Genomic DNA, 24,118 nt, shown 5'->3' with positions numbered 1-24,118 from the left:
TCTTTACTTTTGCAGCCTTTCAAAGAAATACCAACTGTTTCTTTTGCTCCAGGTGGAATACACAGATGTTTCATTCACCTTCACACCTGCCCCGATAACGGGCATTTCCACTTTTCTTACGAGGAGCTGCAAACCCCAAGCTGGGTCTCTGGCAGCTAAGGATTCCAGCGGCAATTCGGAGCAAAGGCGTCCCCTTTACGCTCATGATGTGGGAACACTAAGAAGCAGTGAAGAACAGCGAGCGCGGACCCTACTAAAGTAGCGGAGCATTTCCCCCGCTAAATCCCCGCTCTGTGTCGGACAGCCGCCGGCCAAGCCCGCACCCCGCCGCGCATCCCCCGCCCCGCAGCCGAGAGAGGCGGAGCCGCATCCCGGGGCTGTGCGCGGCGCTCCGCCCGCCGGGCGCTCTGCGGGAGACAGGGAGGGAGGCGGCGGCGGAGGCCCTTCCCGGTCCGTCCTGTCCCAACGTCCCGCCCCGTCCCGCCCCTCGGCATGCGGGGCCCGCCGCTGCCCCCGCCTCCAAACTTTCGATGGTGCCCCGTCGACCGGGAGGAAAGAGCCGCTGCGGTGAGTGTGCCGGGGGAGGGGGCCGGGGAAGGTGAAAATGGGGCTCCGAGGGCGCGCTGGGAGTCGGAGCCTCACCTGTCGCCGAGGCGGCAACTCCGGAGCTGCCCCGGTGCCGCGCTGCCGCCGTGCCCGTGCCGTCACGTAGGTGCTTTGCTCTTTCTGCTCGCTTGCTGTCGGAACCGTTGCAAAACCTCCCCGGTCTTCCGAGGAACTTTCGATGCGATTTGATGCCTGCTCCCGAGGGAGGGTCTGGGAGAAACTGGGGAAAAATAGCTCGGTGCGGTGGGTGTGCAAATAAACGCCATCGGATGGAGAGTTTTGCTAAGAAGAACGGGAAGGGTCTCACCAAATGTGTCTGATCTTCCTCAGGCTTCCCCGCTCTAGGACAACAGCTGATTCTTTGCCTACTGAATGTCCTACTGGCGATTTTATTTCCCATTTTATTTTGCCCCTTCCTGTGTGCCCAACTCATCTCGTCTGCAGACACCAGTGATCCCTCCTCCCACCTTTGGTCACACAAGACCAAAATGCCTTTCATCAGCCCAAACGAGGCAGTAACAAACAGAATAAAAGTGGTGGAACAAAAGAAGGCTTTGCTAAATAGTAGGTTTGAAATAGGAATCATGAGAATTCAGAGACAGGAGAAAATAGCAAAAATGTTTTGGGGAAGAAAGGGATGCTGTCTTCTTTTTGTCTGAGTTCCATCATCCCCCCCTGGATCTGTAGAAAGCAAGGGAAAACTGAAATTTGCCTTCCCTCTCACACTACTACGACAGTGTGTAAATGTGCCTTTTGTTTTTGCAAGGAAAAAAAATGATGAGAGCACCTGACAGTTCTGAGACCTCACTGCTTTATCTCTGCTTCCCTAATATATGTATGTAAGCAAAATTCTTGGGTGCAGATACACAGGTTGAAGGAAAAAGCTCAGACGACCTCTGAACATCTGTATTGCTTTGGCTGTGCAAATTTTCAGGGATCTTTTAATTTCCCTAGCTGGTGGACTAAAGGTGTGTTGATAAGGAATCCCATCTTGCTACCCTTGCTTACACACGTAGTCAGTAAGTGATTACGTTGCTCAAAACTGTGGGGTAAGCTTCTACAAACAGCAGCACATCTCAGCTGCACTGTTAATTAATTGTACAGAAATGGTATGGCATAATTAAGACCAGTGCAATCTGGGGGAAAATAGCTTCCAGTATGTGGTTGATCTGTATCTTTTGGAAGAAAGGAAGAAAGAAAGAAAGAAAGAAAGAAAGAAAGAAAGCTTGCACTGAGAAATTCTTTGGGATGTTGCATGGTGTGAAAGCAAAACACAAAGGGCTTGGTCACCTCTTGACAGATAGTATTTGTTTCTGTAGTAACCAGTCACAGAGTAGAGATGCACATGTACAGCAATTTGGTGAGGAAATCACACCTAGGGATGTCGCTGATACATGTCAGTGGAGACACAGGTAGGAATGGAGATCTGCAGTGAAGTGGATGTGATTTAAATCACGATCATCACAGATAAAAAGGCCGCATGAAACCACAGGTTTTAACAGCAAGAATGTTTCTTTAGGCAGACCTGAAGTCAAGCTGGACTCCTATGTAACATCTGATGGCAAGAAAGTGACATTACTTCTCTACTCTTGCTTTCCTTGGGGCATGTATGAATAGCAAAGTAGAGCACTCAGCTTTGGCTTTACTCTCAGTGGCAACCAGTGGAGTTCCTTCTGCGAGCCCACTGTGCACTGACATTTTCTTAGTATTTTCAGAGGTCAAACCATGGAGCCTCCATGTGTGTGGTGCTTCCTTACCGTGTCACCCAAGGTTTAGAGAGTCTGCATGAGAACAGGCACATTGCATACAGGGCTGAAGTCCCTATATGAAGACTATAAAACATCCATTTATCCATCCATACCTACTCTGTATTAGGACAGTATAGGTTAGCTGAGCAGAATTTGGCTCTGCCTGTGTGGGGAAGCCAACAAAATGTGATTTTTGATGCAAGTGGTGAGATTCTTACTGACATTAGAAGGGGAATGATTTGTTCTTCTCTGTGACTGCAGACAAGAATTGATGGGCAGCATCCAGGGAACTGCGTTTTCTTAAGCATTAGTCAAAAAGGAAATATTATTTGTATCTGAGTTTTAACCATTTCTTGTGTTAATTTCAGCATGAATAGGTTACACAGTCATTTCAGAGAAATGCTGTTATTTCAGTTCTGCTGGAGTGGTGCTTTTGTTTGCCTTGTGGCACTTTCTTGGAAGAAAGTTTGTTAAAGAAAGACATCGATATTTAGTTCTCTGAAAGTAACATATAGGAATTTGGAAAGAAATGCTTTCTATTAAGGAAAAGCTGGAATATTATTATGCTAATAACAGTCTGGATGGTGCCATTCTATGTAGAATACCATGGGTATTAGTGAAAGTTTTGTGCTACATAACTACTACACTCAGGTAGTGGTTTCTGAAAAAAGGATACACTGCCCAGCTGGATCTTAATCCTGCTGCATTTACTTAGGCAAACTTTGTCTTTGAACTACTTTTGAAATCTGTCCCAGTTTTCATGCCTGAATAATATTACAGGATCGAGCTTGAAATGTAAGGCCAACAGAATTTAAATATATTAAGACAGGTCTTCTCTTAATTGTGATATGTAGAACCTAGGTTAGAGGAGAAAACTGCTCTACCTTTAGCTCATTACTTCTTGTCTTAGCCACTGCAGACTGATTTCTCCGTGTGTTCTTGTGTTGTTCTGTTTTTCAGGGACAGAGCTATTGCTACTGAAAGGATGGGGCCCCTGGAAGCAATGGGTGAAGAAAACCAGACAGATGAAATGAAGATGGAGTTGTTCACCAAGCTGTACTTGCCAAGATACACCACACCACTCAATGAACTGGCTCTTGACCCCAAACCAGAACTGAAGGACAGCACAACGCTAGTTGAGGTGCAGATAATCCTCATCTTTGCTTACTGTTCCATCATTCTGCTGGGGGTGATCGGGAACTCTCTTGTGATCCACGTGATCATCAAATTCAAAAGCATGCGCACCGTGACCAACTTCTTCATCGCCAACCTGGCCGTGGCTGATCTGCTGGTGAATACGCTGTGCTTGCCTTTCACTCTAGTTTACACACTATTGGGTGAGTGGAAACTGGGCCCAGTCTTGTGCCACTTAGTGCCTTATGCCCAAGCCCTTGCTGTGCACGTGTCTACTGTTACGTTGACTGTGATTGCCTTGGATCGACATCGCTGCATTGTCTATCACTTGGAAAGCAAAATCTCTAAGCGTATCAGCTTCCTGATCATAGGAGTGGCATGGGCAGTCAGTGCCCTGTTGGCAAGCCCTCTGGCCATCTTCCGCGAGTACTCGCTGATTGAGATCATTCCGGACTTCAAGATCGTGGTCTGCTCTGAGAAGTGGCCAGGGGAGGGGCAGCTTAACTATGGCACCATCTACAGTGTCTCCATGCTCCTGATCCAGTACGTGCTGCCTCTGGCCGTCATCTCCTACGCCTACACCCGCATTTGGACCAAGCTCAAGAACCATGTTAGTCCTGGGGCGGGGAACGACCACTACCACCACCGGCGTCAGAAAACCACCAAGATGCTGGTTTGCGTGGTTGTTGTGTTCGCTGTCAGTTGGCTGCCATTCCATGCCTTCCAGCTAGTCAGCGATATTGACAGTCAGGTGTTGGACCTGAAAGAGTACAAACTGATCTACACGGTGTTTCATGTCATTGCCATGTGCTCAACATTTGCTAATCCTCTTCTCTATGGCTGGATGAATAACAACTACAGGACGGCCTTCCTCACAGCCTTTCAGTGCGAGCAGCGGCTAGACTCCATCCACCCTGAAGTGTCAGCAGCTTTCAAAGCCAGGAAGAAACTGGAAGCAAAGAAGAGTCAGTTCCCTGGAGACTCTTTCACACAACCTACCAATGTCTAAGATTTCTGACTTTAAAGAAGAAATGCACATGTTGTGGACGAAGGAATAAATCCATTCTGACACATGCATTTTTAATGCATAGTTTTACTCATAAAAGGTGAAAGAAAAGAGGCAGGCAAGTCAAGGCAGGTGATATGATTTGAGGGGAGTAGGTTGGCACCGCAAGGATGTGACCACACAACTCCAAAAAAATAAGAGAGATGTTTTGTTTGTGGCTGTCTATAACATGGTAAGAGACAACCCCATCCCTCCCATCTCTACTTGACAAGTCTAAATGACAAAGGCAGAGTTTGCTGCTTTGGCCATAGGAAGGTAAATGGCTGTTTTGTAGCACAGGAGTACTGCTGATGGCAGCAGGCAACTTGTATACTGCATGTAGAGACCAGGGAGTATAGAAGTCTCCTGGAAGAATGAAGCCTGTATGGGGAAAATGGGCTGTGCCGGTTAAAGCTCAAACTTTTCAGCCACTTTTTCTCCCACAGGGAACTTTTGTGGAGATGAGGAAAATAGATACGGTACTGTTTCTGACTCGCACTGAAGCACTTCAAACCAGAATATCCTGAATGGATTAGGGGAAAGAAAAAGAGAAAAGGAAAAAATACCAAATTTGGTATGAAGAAAGGTAAAGGTGGATTTGGGTCAATCAAATGGGGTCAAAACTCATCCTTTATGAATTGGCTATGGTTATGTTGGTGAGAAAAATTGCAAGTCTGGGACCTCATCACTAATTCTCTGCAGATCCGTACCTTTAATTCCACATTCGGAAGAGCTCATAAACACAGAGCTTTTAAGTGGCATTTGAGGGAGGAGATGCAGGCTCAGGTCTTTTATGAGCACTTCATAAACTGCCAATATTTTAATTTTCAAGACCTGCTTAAATGTCTGACGTGTTATTAACTCCACAGGCTTTGAATTGTTGCTGCTTTTTCCCTGCGTAATAAAACAGCAGATAATTTTGATCTTCTGGAAAGGCTGCTAGATGCCAATGTACTTTTTCTTATTGTGGTGTTATGTCACACACTCATCTCATCTTGGAGCTTTTTCCATCTTTAGCTTCAGTAAAAATTAAGAGCATCTGAATGAGTGTAACCTAATAACAGTATGCTATGTTTATGCGATAACTTATCAGTTATTCTGCATGCTGTAGTTAATAGTTAAATTCCTTTTTTTGCTCAGGTATAAAATTTTAATCTGTTTACTGTGCTGTACACAGCGATGTTCAACTCTTCAGTGTCTTTGTTTAGCCTCTTTGAACTCATTAAAAAGACGAAGAAAATTTCTGTCCGTATTTATTCCAAGCCACCCTGCTGCTTATCAAGAATAAAAATAAGCGTGATAGTTTCACTTTGAGTCTCTTTCCACAACTGTATTTCAGCTGCCTCTTTTTTTTTTCTTTTTTCCCCCCAATTTGTCTGTGTTCCTAGATGGGCTGTGTTCTCTCTTAGAAATATTAAAACATCAGAACTCCAGTACTGAAGTGTTAGCACTGTAGCAGCATCAGATTTTATCAAGTGGAGAAATTCAGGCTTACATAAGCAATATCTTGCCACCATTCTTTAAAAATCCATTAAATCATTTGGACTTGGCTTTTTCATGAACAGAGGAGGGAGGTCTAGCAAATTAGCTCGTATTTACTCCAGGAAGAAAAAGTATCCGTCATTATTAACCAGTTATACAAACATAGATCAATTCTCAAACGTGCTTTCATGATACTGCCCATAAGTTGTTTTTGTCTAAGTATTAATGAAATCCAAAATGTAAGCTTGAAACGTTTATTGGAGTGGAAGGATGAAGAAGTGTGCAGTTATTGTGGACATCAATCACATGTATCAGTTGATTCTGAACGCTTCATCAAAAATGCATTCTTTCCACAAATAGCATCCTGCATTTAAAAAGCAAATATTCTTTCCCTTCCTCTGGTTAAAAGTTGTTTCAAACTCTTTTCTGCCTTTTTGAGTGTGATATATAGAGTTCTGAAGTAACCATGACAGTGTGTGCTGAATTTTAAATTGCTGGACTAATTCTCAAAAATTTTAAGGCTGCTGGATGAACGTGGTTAATTAGAAATTACCTTTCAATCTATTTTATGGCATCATTATGAGCTTTCCCTGCAGCCGTTGTGTTGTGACAAAGTTGATGCACTAATTTCTCACACTGCTTTCCACTTTCTGCACTAATTTCTCACTGTGCTTTCCCTGTGGAGAAAAGCACTGCACTGATGCCTGCTGTAGGGTGACGGACCTCCACACAGCATTCCACCGTGTGCTGTGGACTCCACATCTGCCACACTGTGGTTCACTGTAGAATCCCTCTGTGTTGTAGGAGCATTAGAGATTTTCTCACCAAAAGCAATCAGGTAGCAACATCCCTCAGAGATCCCCTAAATCTCAGCTGTCAGAAGGATGTGGAGAACCAGGGTTGGTCCTCATTTCCCTCTAAGAGAAAAGAAATATATAAGCAAGCAGTAAGCATGAGATTGAGGGGTCTTCAGAGAATCCCCTGTTTTTCCTGAAGTACTTTGCTTGAAATAGGAATCCAGACCTCCCCATTCACATAATAGTGCTTTAATTAATTTTTAAAAAGCACTATCTCCTTTTCCCACTGAAGAAGTACAATTTTTATACAAAGCCAAGCAATGCTAGCAGCACTACTCATTTAAGAATTTGCAAGGAGGAGATGGGACACCTAAAATGAAATGTCATCTCTAATCAGAGCTAGAATTTGAACTGACATGCCTCAGTTCTCAGGAGAATGATGTAGCCACCGCACTGCAGCCTCTCCTGAGGAAGTAGCATATATCTTCTTAGAGGTGTCTTGCTGTATACAAAGCAATTCAACATCTAATATGATTTTGTAGGTGAGTGGTTATGAAGTTTGCATGGTACCTGGGTTCCAAACATAGATAGTATTGAAGTTTTCACCCCAATCTGTTCTTCATGAATACTTCTACCATAAGGCACTGCATTGCAGGCAGGAGGACAGCAAGGCAAGCAGCACCATGCTATCCTCTGCATGGGTCTTACTTGAGGCTTTCCTTTGGGGCTGGCTTATAGAAGGGAAACCTACTAACCACATAGATCTCATCCAATGTTATCTAGGCTCTTAGTTACTCAGCATTGTGCTGTAGGCCTCCATGAGGATGAGCATCTCCACATAGCTTAACCACAGCAGAATTGAGAAGGCACCTCAACAGGAATTTCAGTAGAATTAAGTTCAGGTGTATAAGCAATTGAACAGAAGGGCTGGGCTTGCACAACAAATAGGTTAGTATGGAGAGATTCAGTATACAAACTGCACAACAGAGCTGTGCAAATGGGCTTTTGTGGGGAATAATTGGCAGCTACCCCACAGTTGGTATAATTCTATCTTGGATATAACGTGTAATGGACATCCACTGCCAAAACGTTAATAGCACTAACATTAATAACCAAATAAAAACTATTATCTGCATTTTATCTGTCAGTCCTCAAAAGAAACATGGAATTTACAGATTAATATAATCCATTTCCTTGCTTCATAGTTCCTAAATTCCCTCGAGGACTTTTCTTATATTAATGCAGATTGACTTTAAGGGATAAATTTTGTCTTTGAATCCCTGTGTTATTTACCTGGTACTATTATTATGAATGCCACTCCACAATACAAGAGCTGCTTTGTAGCAAATTACAGGTTCTTTGCCCTAAGCTCAGAGACGTATGTAAATCCATGCAAGTTTAGTAGTGTAGAAGAGCCATGTTTTTAATACTGCATTAAAACTGCTTATTTGTGTAATCAGTAGTGATTTTCATATCTCATCTTCATGTTTTGAAGATATTAAACCAGATATTATTTAAAAAGGAAATTATACAAAAGTGGTGAGGAAATCTGTAGCTGAACTTAGAAAGCCTGAGAATGAACAGACACCTCAAGGAGTAGAAAAGAGACACAAGCAGGGTCAGTAGGATCATCATCGATTTATAGACTTTCCTCCTCCCATTTGTCTGGGCAGTGAGAGAAACGTGTTGCAATGAAACCAGTGCAAATGAAAACACCAATCAATTGTATGCACAGAGCAAAGTGTTGTCCAGGGAAACTGAGGAACTGCAAGGGGAAACTCCTGCGATAATCTGAGCCTTAAAGTTTGTGTCCTATTCTCAGGCAAGAAAATCTGTACCTGTAAATTATTTTACCTAGATGCAAAATAGGTAAACAACTCTGTACTGTTAATGTGTCAGTACATGGGATGAATAATGCATCTATATCCCTCATAAAGCTCATTTCAGATGGGATACATGAGGAAATTATTGCTTGTGCTTTCCTCTCTCAGACTTCGCTGAGATCCTCTGAAAGGAAGAGAGTATCAAGCTGTAAAAAGAAAAGATTCTGGAATTACATGTCTGGTGATGTAGGTATAATTTATTTGAAAAAAGAACCAGCAACTAATTATATATTAGTTATATATATATAGTATATATAATTATATATACATTGATGGTAATGCATAAGAGAAACAGACTGTGGTTTGCATCTTGGACCAGGAATTTGCACAACTGGACTTTATATGAAACAGTTACTTGTGTGCTTCACAGCTCTCAAGGAATACTCTACTAAACCTACACTAGGTGACTTTTTCAATAGCAGAATCTATATTTAAACATACTTGGGGACAAATTATTTCTGACCCTTAAGGGCTGCACACAAAAATAAAGGCTGGGTGCAATTCCCTTTTTACTGCTGTCCTCTAATGTTAGAGCTGTTAGTACTCAGCCACATCTCAATTTGCAGCGCTGTGATCTTTGAGTTTACTTGAGGTAACCAAGCTGGTGAAGCAGGGATCAGTTTGCTTGGTCTGGTGGCACTGCAGCCATGGCTGAGCTGCCCCAGGGCTGTCTCATCCCATTAGCTTAGGGCTATCCTCAGTACCTCTCACAGACTCTAGCACTGATGTGCCTGCAGCTCCAAAAGCAGTGGCTGCTTCATGATACATGACCAGAGTGTGAAAGCTGCTCCTTCAGCAGCACTGCCTTCCCCATGCCCTCATCAGCAGTCCTACTCATAGCAGAAAGAAGCTGGCAGCAAGATCCACTGGGGAGAATATTTTACACCTAAGAAGTGATCTGGTCCTGAAAAATGCACCATCTGACCAAGGATGATGCCAAAATACAAATACTTTAAGGCAGAGCTGGAGGCAGCCATGCTGGGATAGGAGTGTGCAGCAGCATGATCCTTCCTTGGCTGCCACAGCACGGAGCATCTGCTGCTCTAGGCACTGCTAATGGGAGGGGGTAAAATAAACTTTGTACTCCAGAGAAGCTGCCTCCATTTAAACCTGGTACTCCAGTGTCAGATTTATCTCGTGGGTCACAGATAGTTGATTCAACCTACTCCCTTAGTTGCTGAAACATCTTGCCAGGCTTCTATATATCATACACTTGTTTGTCAGAAAGCTCAGTGTTTTGTTTTTGCATGAGTATCCTACAGTGCTATATATATATATGTATATATATAAAATTTAAAACTACACTTTGCAGTGTATAGTTCTTTATCTCAGAGGACCTAATGATTTCCTCGCACTTAATGGGGTCTCCACTGAACCTGTGATGGGTCTGTAACAATGGAGGAGTGTTACCTGAGTGCAGGCATAGAATGATAGATTCGTTTGAGCTGGAAGGGATGTTTAAAGGCCATCTAATCCAACAACCCTGCAATGAACAGGGACACCTACAGATAGATCAGAATGCTCAGAGCCACATCCAGTCTGACCTTGATGTCTCCAAGGATGCAGGACCTCTGCTTGTGCAGAACTGCACAGGGTGCATACATTCCTGAGGCCTAAAGCAGTTCAACTGGAGGGTGATTATTTTGAAACGAGGCCTTACAACAGGTCTGCAAAAATCAAGTTTTACAAGCAACACATTTTAGGAGAACTACAACATTACTTACAAGAGTTAATCACACAAAATGAAAAACAGGAATTCGTACTTAAGATTATTAAGATGCCTAATAGCAAAAGCTGGAGACTAGAGATTCCTTTAATTAAAACTTGAATTTGGCTTTATCAATTTGCTGATGGCTGTTCAGCCATCTCTGGAGATGGGAAAACGAGGGCACAGACAAGGAAAGCGTGCTTGGTATCGTATGGCCACGTGCACTGTTTGCAGCAGTGCCTGTGTGGGTGCAGCCTCTGTGCCAGATGGCTGAAGGCTTCTACACCGCCTGTGGGAACAGGCTGGGAGTCCCTTCCATTTCAATTACTTTGCTAAATAAAACAAGAACACAGAGAGAAGCTGAGCAACATGCTCCTGGTAGTTGACAGCATTTTGTTAGCACTCTCCCTGGCACTGCTTGGGCTGTACCAACTCTCCAAGACAAAGATTGTGGACATTTCCAACAGGCTGTTCCCAGTGGATTCTGCAGATGGTTCCCTCTGTCCCATCACTAAACACTCTGACATGCCCTCAGTGCCACCTAAGGATCCACAAAACTCTGAAGGCTTCAAATAGCACAGACTTTGTGGGAAAGTTACCATTACCTCACCATGGGGCCAGGAGTACAGTACCTGGCCAAGTTTTATTGAATTATAGCCACTGTATACATGTTTTTTCTTTTCATGAAGGACATTTTCCATCTCTGTACAAGGAGTAAGCAAATTCATAGGCAGCAAGGATTTCCTGGAGTACTGCACTTTTGCTCTGACCTAACTTGGCATATAGCTGTGGCTGTTGTGAGCAAATAGCAGAGCTGCTTCTAGGACGCTGTGTCTCTCTGAAAGCAAAAATATGAAAACACAATTCATCTATCTCCTTCTGTCTGTGTGGCCAACCTGATTCATTACTGCTGTCATTTTTTTATTTGCTTTGTGCAGCTACTATTCTGTGTATGCTTAGAGATAGCAGCTACCAGCAGTAGAGAGACATGGCAACACAAGAAGTCATGGAGCATATACTACCGTGTATGATATGCAAGGGGTCAAGAAAGCCCCTCTGGGCAACCAACCAGTTCCCGCCTCAGGGGATGGCTGGTAACACTTCAGCCATACAGATACACAGTTTATGGTCTCTTGTAGAGATCATATGTGAGTCATCTTTAGCCAGAAAATTAAAAAAATTGCAATCATGAGCAGAATGGAGAATGGAAGAAGTGTTAGAATACAACAAAGAGAGCTTCATTGTGTACAGCTGGTTCTCCTCCTTTAAAGTGGAAAATCCATGGTTAACTCAGTTAACTGGAATCAAACACAGAGAAAGAAAAGGAGAAGAACTCATTATGTTCAGTAATCTCATTTTTATTTGCTTTCTTTCTACTAATGGTGAAGCAAAAGGGCTGCTATCTAACTCTGTGTATAATTGATTACCAGGACATAAACTGAAATGAAAAATAATGTTCTCCATAATTGCTATTCAAAAGCTTGAGCCTGAAAAACACTCTAAAAGGATGTATGCAGGTTTATCAGTCCTTTTCATCATTCTTTCCTTTTTAGAACCAGTTCAGCTTGTGCTATGAATGCTGATTTTAGACATCAGAAATGTCTATCTTACCCACCCTTAAGTTAGCTGGAAACCCCAACAGCGTGCTCACATATTATTGATGAACTGCTGCCTGGTATCTCTCATAATCACTTCTTCTAGTTCAGTCTGTAAGATCAGGCACTAACTTCCTCTAATCCTACTTTGTCTTTATTATTAGCTGTTCCTGACAAACTCTAAGAACACTTCATGATCTCATATGCATGTGTTGAATATGTATGATACAGCTCATTTCTGGCTTCTCTGATTTTCCATAGTAGAATACAGCTGTTCCAAATAGGAAAAAAAAAAAAACAAAAAAACAAACAAACAAAAAAATCCTCTATATTTATTTCTATGTTTCCCACTTCTCAGAGTTATAATAAAGGTGATAACAGAAACTCTATATCTCCATGAGTTTATATACATGAGTGTACTGTCTAGGAGACTAGAATTTCGGCTACATAACAATTAGATCTTGATTTCTATATAAAAACCCCACATCCACTACTTCAACAGCTACTTGAAATCACTAATCAAAACCCAATAATGTGACACAAATAAAGCAGCAGAAAAAGCTATGTGTTCTTGGCAGAAGAGCAGGATAAGGCAATCTGGACTCTTACCTCCTTACTTCAGTGTATCTTAAGAGATGCTGAACTTAGACTCAAGGTGTGCTGCTCCTCTGATTTGTCCTGTTAAACACAGAACACTGGTCACTTTCAGCACACACTCATCACATGGTCTCTACTACTGAAGAACAGCTTCCAGGTGGGCAAAATATACAGTGAATGTGATAATGACAGTATAGAGGCCTTGAAATAGCATCCTGACCCCCACCCCTACCTCAGCCTGTTGCTCCTTTCCCCACCAAGTTTACAAGTTTATTGTGGAAGATATTTTTCTCTTGGGACCTACAAGTGACAGTCTTTCACAGGAAATTTTCCAGCTCCATGTCTCTACAAATCCAAAACAGCTGACATTTAAACAGCCAACAGTGCAAACAGAGCTACAACTCTATCACAGCAGGGCTTCCTGTTTAAAGCAGATAAAATGCTGACTTGCTGAAGGTAATGGAGAGCAGGCTTCCTCAGACATAGGAAAAGCTGAAGTACTCAATGAGTGATTTGCCTCAGACTTCACTGCTGGTCAGGCTCCCCATGTCTGCCAGGACCCTGAGCCTCCAGGTGTGGGTGAGAGGAACAGATTCCATCCTGCTCTAACAGTGGAAAAAGTCTGAGCCCTCCTCATGAAATTGAATATATGTAAGTCCATGGGGCTGGATGATATCCATCCCAAGATTCTGAAAGATATTGTTGATGTGGTTGCTGAGATGCTCTCCACCATATTTGAAAAATCATGGCTGGCTGCTGAAGTCCCCAGTGAGTGGAAAAAGGGAAATGTTACTCTCAATTTTAAGAAAGGGAGAAAGGAAGATCCAGGGAACAGCAGGCTAGTGAACCTTACCTCTGTGCCTGAGAAGATCAAGGAGCAGATCCTCCTAGAAGCTACATTAAGGAGCATACAAGATAAAGAGGTGATTCAGGACAGCCAGCATGGCTTCACCCAGGGCAGATCGTGCCTGACCAATCTGGTGGCCTTCTATGATGGAGTGAGGCATCAGTGGATGAGGGAAAGGGTGGTGGATGTCATCTACCTGGACGTCTGCAAAGCCTTTGACATGGTCCCTCAGCACATCCTTCTCTCTAAATTGGAGAGATATGGATTTGAAGGATGGGCTGCTTGATGGATGAGGAACTGGTTGGCTGGACGCAGCCAAAGGGCTGTGATCAATGGTTCTGTGTCAGGTGGAGGCCGGTCACAAGCGGTGTCCCTCAGGGGTCGGTCTTGGGACCGGTGCTCTTCAGCATCTTCATCAATGACAGATGATGGCATCGAGTGCAGCCTCAGCAAGTTTGCAGGTGGCCCCAAGCTGAGCGGTGCAGTCGATGCATTGGAGGGAAGGGAAGCATCCAGAGGGACCTGGGCAGGATGGAGAAGTGGCCATGTGAACCTAATGAGGTTCAACGAGGCCAAGTGCAGGGTGCTGCATTGGGTCGGGGCAATCCCAGGTATTGATACAGACTGGGGGCAGATCTCCTTGAGAGCAGCCCTGCGCAGAAGGACTTGGGGATCCTGGTGGACGAGAAGCTGGACCTGCACACAGCAGGGGTTGGAACTGGATGATCATTGTGGTCCTTTTCAACCCAGGTCATTCTATGGTTCTAAAACAGTGAAGGTTAGAGCACTGATGCCTTCTTGTGTTCCCATGTCCATAATTTCGGGTTAGACAGTTCATTCATCTTTCTCTACTGAAGTTTCGCCTTTCTTGTATCTGTGTTCCTTAGGGAAAAATCAGATCAAAGAGGCAATTTTTTTTCCAACACAGACAGAATTGAACCCCTGATCTCTGTATCACTGGGTGTGTAATTTTTGGGTTTGGTGTCCATATCTGAATTTTGACGAGCTAAAGCGCTTTCTGCTAAAGTTTGGTGGATGAATATCAGTTTCTGCTACCAAAAGCACCTGAGAGATAGAAGAAGGCAGATCTCAATGAAAACTTATTCTGAATTCAGGCTTCCAAATACTTTCTTATACTCTTCTGAAACTCTCTGCATGAGCAACTTACATGCATATGTAGCTCACATAGCCTAACTCCTTAAATAGCATGGAAGAACCAGCAGCATCCAACTAAAGTTTCATGGGGCCTACCCCAAGGCCATGCCTGAAGGCAGCTACATACTGAGCTTTTATATTACCTTGTTCCTTGCAGCCCTAAGCAAGTATATATGTGCTCTCAGGAACAAGCTGGAGTGCTCTGGGGATGGAAAGCTTGCAGACACTCCATTGTCCTTGATGAAATTCTGGTCCATGCCACAAGGATGCAGCAAGGCTGAGTGACTGCACAGCTCAGACCAACAGCCCATCTTCTGAAGGCCAACATTTGTGAAGTCAGTGGGTAGCGTTCAGACTGTGCAGCTTGCCACACTCCGTTCCTTTTGGTAGAGCTCACACTCTGGGATATCTCTGACAAGTGGTTTTCAGTAGTGTCAGTGGTTCATTCACTGTTTTTTCAGAGAATATTCTTTTCTCTGTAGCAACTCTGAGGAAACACATCGCTGTAACCAGCCTGCAAAGCACGGCAGGCAGACTTCAGATAGCCAGCCTTTTAGCTTGCCTCATTTCCTGACGCACCTTGCAATCACTCCTGGGTGCTTCCCTCTTGGCTGTCACCAAGGTCAGGCTTTAATTTTTGAAACTGCTTGGGTGATTTGAGTCTGTAGGCAAGTCAGCTTGCACCCTGCCTCACTCCTTTCCTAGAAGCACAGTGCTGATTTTCATTTTCAAGCAATCCTCTTCAGCAAAATGGGTACAAAACAGGGAAACAGTTCATTCAAAATGCCATCAAATTACTTGTGTAATGGCACAGATAACATTTGGAATAGGGGTGTATGATTTCACTTGTATAATGTCCAAAACTCATGTACAGCTGCATTTAGAGAAAAACCCTCTCAGACTGCTCCAGAGCCTGCTGCAGATTTCAGTTTGTCTCTGGACATCATTTGGAAAGAGAATGCTGCAAGCCAACACAAACAGTTGTTTCAATATCCAACCTATAAGAGGGACAAAATCTCTTCAGTGGTGAATTGGCTATTAGTCTTCAAAAATGTATTGGTTTTTCATGTTTTGTTAGCACATACAGATTGAGTTTTACAGCAGCTCTTTTAAAAGCATGACTGTCAGTAGTGTTCCTGCTATACTTCCATAATGTGGCTGAAGGACTGGTAAAAGGGAGATCTGGCTATTAAAGCACAGATGTGCTCCCATTGCTTATACTATTGGAAACACTTAATGCCAATCCTGCTAGATCTGAGCACTGTGGCACCTAGCAACTCTGAAGTATGCCAATCCTAATGTACTTTGGCAGATATTTTATTCAGATGAACAGCGTGCCATTCAAGGTCATGACTGGTTTGTAAATCCATGCTCTATTGAGCTCTCTTAAATTAAACCAGATCAAGATATTCCTATTCTTTTACATGGACAGAATGTAAGACATGTCTGATGTAGTCATATTATTTTGTTTTACCTTCAGTTGCTATGTTAGGTTTAATGAAAAATCATTAGTTACCTAATACAGAGTCCTGTTTTTTTTTTCTTTTTCTTTTTTTTTCTGAGAGATGCTTAAGGGGAATGTTATAAGAAAATGGAAGGAAAGAAATCAGGCATTGGCAAAGGTATCAGAAGATGATTCTAACTAGAATTGAATGATGGGGAAAGAAGGAAAATGTTTATCGTGTAGAGATTTATATTATGCATTTCTTTGCTGGCACAAAGCATAGCTAAACACTCCTGTTCACTGTTTTCCAAAGCAGAGCACAAACAGACATAACAGTAGGCACTGCAAGCTGCTGACCAGGTTCTCAGCTCCCACAAATTAGGTCAGTGTAGTTCCACTGCACCTCATAACACTAAGCCCATTTATATCACATTGTGGCACCGGCTTGAGTAGCTCTCCCTTTCACACTCTCAATTTCAGGTAGAGTCTATAAAAAGAAATGCACTATGATAGATCTTTTCCTTATGTCCTACTTTTCTGTCTTTGGAGCTTTGTTTGGATTGTTTGTAAAAGCAGCTTGCATCCTCATATTTGAAATCCACTCTGAAATAGGAGTGAGAACAGAGGCTATGAAAGGGTGGGCAACCATTCAAACCAGGGCATGTGGGGAAAAACTCTGGTGAGTAGTTGGGAGCTCTGTGCTGGAAACATCAAGTTTAGAAAGAATGGAGATGCCTCAGACCACAATCACAAGGAGAGTAGTCTTTCTTTTTTTTTTTTTTCCTTAAGGCATGCAATATGGAAAGGAGAAGTAGAGGACTTGGGACAAGAAGATTGAGTTTGATTGAAAAATTCAGTCCTGTGCTATGATAGTAGAGAGTTAGGGATTGGAGCTATGATCAAAGCAGATAATAAAAAGTGTCTTTGACCCAATTCATTAATGCCATATCTACTAGGTCTCTTTTTCACTCAGCTAAGAGCTAGAACTGACATACCTGCATTAATGGTGCTACCCACCAATGTCCATACCTTGTGAGTGCTACGACAACGGAAAGTCCAAGGGCATTCAGTCACCTTAGCAGAAAGAGTATCTTGTCACTATGCTCTTGTTTTTAGTAAAGACTATATTTCAGTCATAGGTTGTCCTGATAATCACAGAATTTGTAGAGATCCTACAGAAAAATATGCCCAGTTTATCAGATTCTTTAAATCTGGTGCAGAGTTTTGTTTCTCCTCCTCTCAAGATGAAACATTCACATTTAGCAACCCAGTGGACAGTCTCAATAGCGACTGAAGCTCCTCATAGCGGCCAGCTGCCTTGGCCAGAATTTCAGCAATGCAATAGTTGGCTGGCAGCTGCTGCTTCATCTCTTCTTGTTCCCATAGAAATGGGGCTGAAATGAACTATTAAGCAAAGACTTTTTTTTTGTTCATTTTTCTTTTTTTCTGAGAGAAAGAAGATGGCAACAATACTCATTAAGTTCCTAACTGGGGCTCTCTTTTGTTGAAAGTGGCAGAATACAAGCAACCAGACACAGAATCATCTGATCCCGTGGCAACCCTGTGTACAGGCTCAAGTGGAAAAGTGATATTGACATATTTCCTCAGACAGTGACTCAACAGCAGTGAAAAATCAGTGCAAGTTTACCAGATGAAAAAAAAAAAAAGGAAATAAAAAGCATGACAAAACACCTGTAGGTGTAAGTTTCGCTCTTTGTAATCTAATGATATTCATTTGTCCTAGTGAGGAAGGAGCACAATATACTGTTTTGGTTTCTTTTGTTACACCAAATACAGACGATCAAAATATTTGCCGCTGAAATCACATTCTTCCTTTTCTAATACTCGTCTTGCAAGAAGGTACAGCTTTCTTGTCTAGTGAATGCTGGTGCTCACCATCTTTTGAGCAATGTGTTGCTCTCACTTATCCCTGCTGAGTTATTCTGGGATTTTAACAGCTCAGAGCAGAAGTTGGCCCTATAGGTATGTATACTTTAACATTCCTGTGAAAAGAAGACAATTTTACTTGGCATTTAAGTATGCCAAAAAGGAGAAGAAAATAGAATCCTTCCCAGAAAGGGGTCCCTTCTGCCTTAGTATTGTTGGATATCCTGTTTTCAGCTGGGACAGAGTTGACTTTTCCTTCAAAGTGTCTAATAAGATTCTGTTTTGGCTTTAGGAGAAAAACAATGTTGATAACACAGGATGTTCAATTGTTGCTGAGTTCTGCTGTATGAGCCAGGGACATTTCAGGTTTTCAGCTTCTTGTACTGCTCTGCCAGCACAAGGAGCTGAGAGGGGACAGGATTAGGACAGATGGCCTAAACTGGCCAAAGGAATATTTCACACCATGTGGTATCATGCAAAAAAAACAACACCTCAAAACATGAAGAACAGTGGAGAATTGGGCTGGTAGGCAGCTGCTGCTTGGGGACTGGCTGGGCATTGGTGGTGAGCAGTTGCTTGTCCATCACCTGTTTTGTACAGAAGCTAATAACGTATAAAATACAACAATATGTTTTTTTCCTCTTCCTTTTCTTTCCTAGTAAATCTATGAGTTCTACTTTGCTGGTTTTTTTTTTTTCCAATTTTCTCCCCCATCCTACCAGGAGGTGGGGAGTGAGCAAATGGCTGCGTGGTGCTTAGCACCATGGCAGTGAATTTTATGCACTACAATCACTGATCTTGCTTACAGACGTTGCATATGAAAAACAGTCCTCCACACAGGTTCAGACTAATGGTACAAGTTGTCTTTCCACAAAGAGTGCATTTCCTGGCATCCATCAGCTCCAAAGGCTGACATCTCTTGGTCCTCTTATTGAGACACTACACTATTGGGTGGGCATTCTTTAAAAGCCAGCCTCCAGATTGATTTAGTAACAAAATGGGAAGATATATATCCCAAAAGTTACTGTAAAAATAAAAGTACTATTCTGCAAGCTATTTTCTGTATTGTGACATAATTTCACAACATTTGCACAATTTTTAGATGGTCTTTGGTAATGATTTAGAACCTGATTGTATGGAGACACTTATTCTTGTGGTCTCCAAGCCTCAGCAGCTTTGATGTACCCCTAATGTAGAAGATGAGTGAGCTGAGACAGCAACTGACAGGAGTAATAAAATAGCTAAGAAAAAAAAGAAAAACTCTTGTCTGTTCTCATGAGAAACATCTATTTCGATTGGATTTTCACATTATTAAGCATCTGGGAGACATTTCTTGATGGTTTTCATTATTAATTAACATTTGATGATTTTACTTTGAGAGGAACTGCCCACAAGAGGACTTACTTTCCCTTCATCATTTTCATTCTTGCAGAATAAGGAAGCAATTTTACAGGTTTTCTTTTAAAAAAAAAAACAAAACCAAAAAAACAGTGAATTATGCCCCTTCTTAAAATTTGGTCTACAGAAAACTGTAATTTCATTTGAAATTGCTAAGGGAGTTAAAAATGAGATTCATTTATTTATTTTTAGGAGAAGATGAGCATCTTCTCTTTAGTCTTCTTGGTTTTCCAGACCCCCCCTTTTTTTTTTTTTTTGTTTCCTTTGTGTGTGACTCAGAAGCTGGAATTTTCTCAGCACTGATCATGGTCTCAAAGTAACTTATCTATATGCATAAACTGAGACTCAAACTGGCTTACAAAGCAAACTCTTACTTTATGAATCGGCTTATCAATGCCAGATTGCAGCTTGTGTATAAAAGGTTACACTGAAAATTACCTACAGCATGAATGAGTTCGTTTTCTCAGAGCATCAGAGTGGTGCTACAAGGCTGGACCAAAGGTCTGTTTAACCCCAAAAGGCCACGAGTGATGAGTGAGTAATGTAAAAGGAGGAGACAATGACAGAGCAGCCATATACTGATATCTCCCCCATTCTGTTCCATTCCCCAGAGGACTACAGCTATTGGACCTCCAGAGCCAGAATATCTATGTATTAAATAAATGTGTGAATGTGACAGAATTGATATATTTCAATTTCAGAAAGCTGTCCAAGGAAACCTGTCTTGCTTTTCAAACACATTCAAATGGCTGGCAAATGTTTCCAAGGCTTAACGACGTGTTGAAGGAAAGATACAGGCTCCTTTGTCAAGACAGTCATCCCACATTTCTTGTGGCATCCAGAAACTGTATTTAGTCTGTAGATGATCACTGTATTAATATTACATAGCATTACAATGACTTTATGAATAGCACATATTCAATTACATTCCCTTAGCTTCTCTCCCTGTCATATTTTGCGCATCCATATTCACATCTAATGATTAGAAGATTCATTAGGAACAGGAATCACATAAGCACAGCAACTCAGAGCAACTCAAATGTAAAAGTTTTACAGGTAGACATATCAATTTTGTACAGTTTACATGAACTATGTCAAATCACATTTAAACCAGAGGCAGAACTGTCTCCATCAGTAAGTGATGATTTGGGTGAAGATAAAACAGCAATTAGAAAATCAATATTTGATTATTATCCAAGAAAACAGTCTGGTTTTGTTCCTTTTCACATGAAATTGCATAGTAATACATTCAGATTTTGCTGCTTGTTTTTTTTGATGTTTTTTTTTGTTTTGTTTTGTTTTGTTTTTTTGTGTGTGTTTTTTTTTTTTTTTGTTCAGCAAATCATTTCTTATAAAAGCAATCAGCAGGCCAGCTATCAGTGAAAGGCAGGCATCAAGCATTTCATTATTTGAGACATGAGAGTGTAACAGGAAAATACTGCTGCTTCCAAATCTCCTTTCTGTTGCCTGTGGTTATTACTGATGCTATGAATATGCCACTTTTGAAAGGTGTTGGACTGGCATCAATAGAAGCAGAACTTGCTTTCTGCACCCCGAGATCAGGAGCAGCAGCAGCAGTGTAAGCCGTGCCAATCGGCCTGTTGCTGCATACTGCCAATAAATGTCATCTCTTTTTACCTAGGTTGCTCTGTGTCCTTCCTTCTGTGTGCAGAAGTGCTGGTTTAGGATGCATGCATACTCGCCCACATGTGGGAAGTCTGCCTCTTGTGGTAGGATGGCAGGTTTGAAGCAAGTGGTTCAGTGGTTGAAGCATTAGGTTTACTCACTTGGATGTCTGGTTTTCTGAATTGTGGATGATCTTTGATGTACATTCCAACCCAAGCCATTCTGTGATTCTATGACTCTAGGGATGATTGATCATTCCAAACTTTTTTTTTCTTTTTTTTTAATGATACAGCTAGAGGCCTGCTTTCAAAGTTTTGCCTGTCCCAAATCACTTCCAGTTGTTCAAAAACATTTTGGACTATCACACCACATGAAAAAAAATTATTCTAGTGCTTGAGGTAAACAGGCAGATGCATCTATAGCTTACAGCAGACTTCAAACCACGACTAAGTGCACTCCAAGGGCTGACTCCAGATTTCTCTACAGTTCAGATAAATTCCCATTCTCAGTTGTGGAGTTACAAAACTCTTTTTCCTCACTATTGTAGTTGCTCTCCTTCTATCCACAAAGTATTTCACATCTTCTTTGGGGTTTATTCACTTGTCACATGCATCACACAGGCTACTCACCTCTATGCTACTGCTAGGCTCCGAAGGACTTGTTCAGGCAACAAGACATTGCACTGCATGAGACTGACAGCACAAATAACACCCACCTAGCTCAGCCCTACCTCAAACCACATTACGAAACTTGAAGGCAGAAAAGGATTGACATAATTTCTGAAATCTGAAGAATACTTAGCCATGGCTAATTTCCCAAGGCATTCTAGAAATACCTTGTTCTTGTTTAAGATGTATATAGGTCAGCCTAGCACTGCCAGTAACTAGTATTTAATAAGAGAACTAATGCTTTCACTGCTCAGTCATCAGTTTTTCTAAAGCTGGTTGTCTATTTCCAGACACCTGCTTTTTAATATAACATACCAACAGGGAGCACAGTGTGCAGGATGAGCAAGTAACCTCTGCCCTTGTATTGCAGCAGGTGTATCCATCACTGCCTCTAGAAAGTAGCACTTCTTTGCTAATTTGCTGACACTTAACAGCTCATCACGATTAAAGAGCAGAGTACAGCCAAACTGTTTCAAGAGGACCCTGAAAGCATTTTTCACTTTGCGACCCAGTCCTCTCCCTCCTGAGCTGGTGGCTTTTCAGTCCAGCACATAAAGGACAAAGAGCGCATCAGAGATTTTTCTCTTCTCTTCCAATGCACTGCAAAATCACTTGGCATAAAACTGAAAAGTCACTTTCTGAAGCTGCAGTTTCCTAATGGCATGAACAGAAGAAAAATGAAGTAAATAACAGAGGAGAGCTGCCTGTGGAATGTCTGCTCTTGGCATGTTCTAACCCTTGAAGTGACCAGTCAGCAGAAGTAACCGAAGACAAATGAGCAAACATTTCTTAAAATGAGTCATTAAACTGTAAACTGTACTTTCTCATCCTATGTTGAAGATCTCTTCTAATCTGTTTTAATTATCCAGCTGTTCAATACGTATATCCATTCAACATGAAATGGAGACTTTTCCTTCATTTTTAAAGTTTTTTTTTGCAAGGAGTAAATAATTCATTATCTGACTACATGTAAGGAAAAAAACGAAGCCCTTGAGCAACTTAGATGATGAAAAAAATGGAGCTGGGATGAATCCTGTTTAAATTTCACTTGAAACTCTTTATTCGCTGTGTCTAACCAGCCGATTTCCTCAAAAGACACCACAAATTCAGTACACGAATCTGCCAAAGAATGACATCGGCAGCACTTCATATTCATAATGAAGTATGCAGTCCTGTGCAGCTGAAGCAGAAATTAGATATGTTCTCTGCAAAGCTTGACAGAAGCTGGAAATGAGAGACAAATAAATGTATCCAGCTTATGTTAAAAAAACACTTTGCTGCTAAGGTAAATATCTCTGCCTGTCAGATCCTGGTACCATCTCTCCAAAGTAGTAAGCAACAACGTGCTCCTGTTCAAAAGAACAGCCTATCTGTTGGGCACGTACACAGGAGCACACTGCAGTCTGTATTCTGCAGAGCAGAGGGAGATAACCAGGCAAACAAGGAGGCTCACAACGCCAAAGCAGAAAGTGGCATTGGCCAAAGAGCGCTTCTAAGGGAACTGAAAATTGTTTCTTTACAAAGACTTCTGAAAGCTTCATTAATTTCTCAAGAACAAACAGCAAAGCTTTTGAAAATGACTTCTTTAAATTTACATTTAGCTTTCCGTAGAATTTTTTTGTTTTCATTGTTCTGATAACTTGTAATGGTAGTCCTAACATTATTTCAACACAACATAAACTACAGAAAAACTTGCAAATGGTGGAATACAAAATAACTTGGAAGAATGCCTATCCCTTCCTTGAAAAGCAAGCATTTGGGGTCTCTCAATTTTCCTTTGAGACTCAGATGAGGATAAAGCAAATGGATGAGGAGAGCTAGCTACAGAAGGACTGCATTTATGAAATACACATAGAAGTAGGTCAAATTGCACTAAGGCCAAATGCCTGACAAAATAAAGCCCAAAAGTAAAGAAAGTGTGGGAAGGGATTCACCACCTATCAAGCCTGGAGGAAGATAAACGTGAAAACAATTAAAAGTCTTCAAGATTACAGCATTATCAACATCAAGAATGTGTATTTTAAAAGATTAGTGTAATTGGCAATGATTTCGTATTATATAAGTTTAAAGTGTAAGGAACTGAAGGAGGCTAGCAATAGTAAATTACTGTCATAAGAAAAACTGCTCACTATCTGCACATGTTGACTTGTTGAATATGTTGCATCTTAACATTTTCAGTGAAAAAATGAGATTTTGATTGAAGGAAAATCTTTATAGACTGCTTTCCATTAAAAATAAATAAATCATTCTTTTCAATGAAAAGCAGTCTCAGGCTTTCAGTATTTAAAAAAAAAAAAAAACAACCAACAAAACAAACCCAGCATTTACTGATGGCCTCGGATACCTTGGAAAGGGGTTTGGAAATAAATTCATGATGAAATAGCAAGGACAGGAACTGAGAGAAATGAATGCAGCTCTGGAAAGGAAACAAAGACAAATGAGTGTTTTAACAAAATATTTATGCTGGACTGATCCAAATAGCATTGTGAGGCTTGTGA

General features: G+C 41.7%; 1 protein-coding gene across 1 annotated transcript; it reads left to right on the top strand.

Annotated features, from left to right (window-relative positions):
- Nucleotides 1-279: 279 nt before the first annotated feature.
- Nucleotides 280-5,841, top strand: NPY2R (neuropeptide Y receptor Y2). Its single transcript, XM_052690401.1, has 2 exons — nucleotides 280-567; nucleotides 3,315-5,841. The coding sequence occupies exon 2, from the start codon at nucleotides 3,340-3,342 to the stop codon at nucleotides 4,495-4,497; it is 1,158 nt and encodes a 385-aa protein (XP_052546361.1). The 5' UTR covers nucleotides 280-567; nucleotides 3,315-3,339; the 3' UTR covers nucleotides 4,498-5,841.
- Nucleotides 5,842-24,118: the final 18,277 nt, after the last annotated feature.

Source organism: Tympanuchus pallidicinctus, unplaced genomic scaffold (genome assembly GCF_026119805.1).
Source record: "Tympanuchus pallidicinctus isolate F22 unplaced genomic scaffold, pur_lepc_1.0 scaffold26, whole genome shotgun sequence".
NCBI lineage: Eukaryota > Metazoa > Chordata > Aves > Galliformes > Phasianidae > Tympanuchus > Tympanuchus pallidicinctus.
Note: the sequence above shows the minus strand (reverse complement) of the source record. Positions and strands in the feature narration are given on the sequence as shown.

What these genes read in the sequence shown, in the direction of transcription:
- NPY2R (XM_052690401.1), top strand. Translation starts at nt 3,340, where the DNA reads ATGGGGCCCCTGGAAGCAATGGGTGAAGAAAACCAGACAGATGAAATG.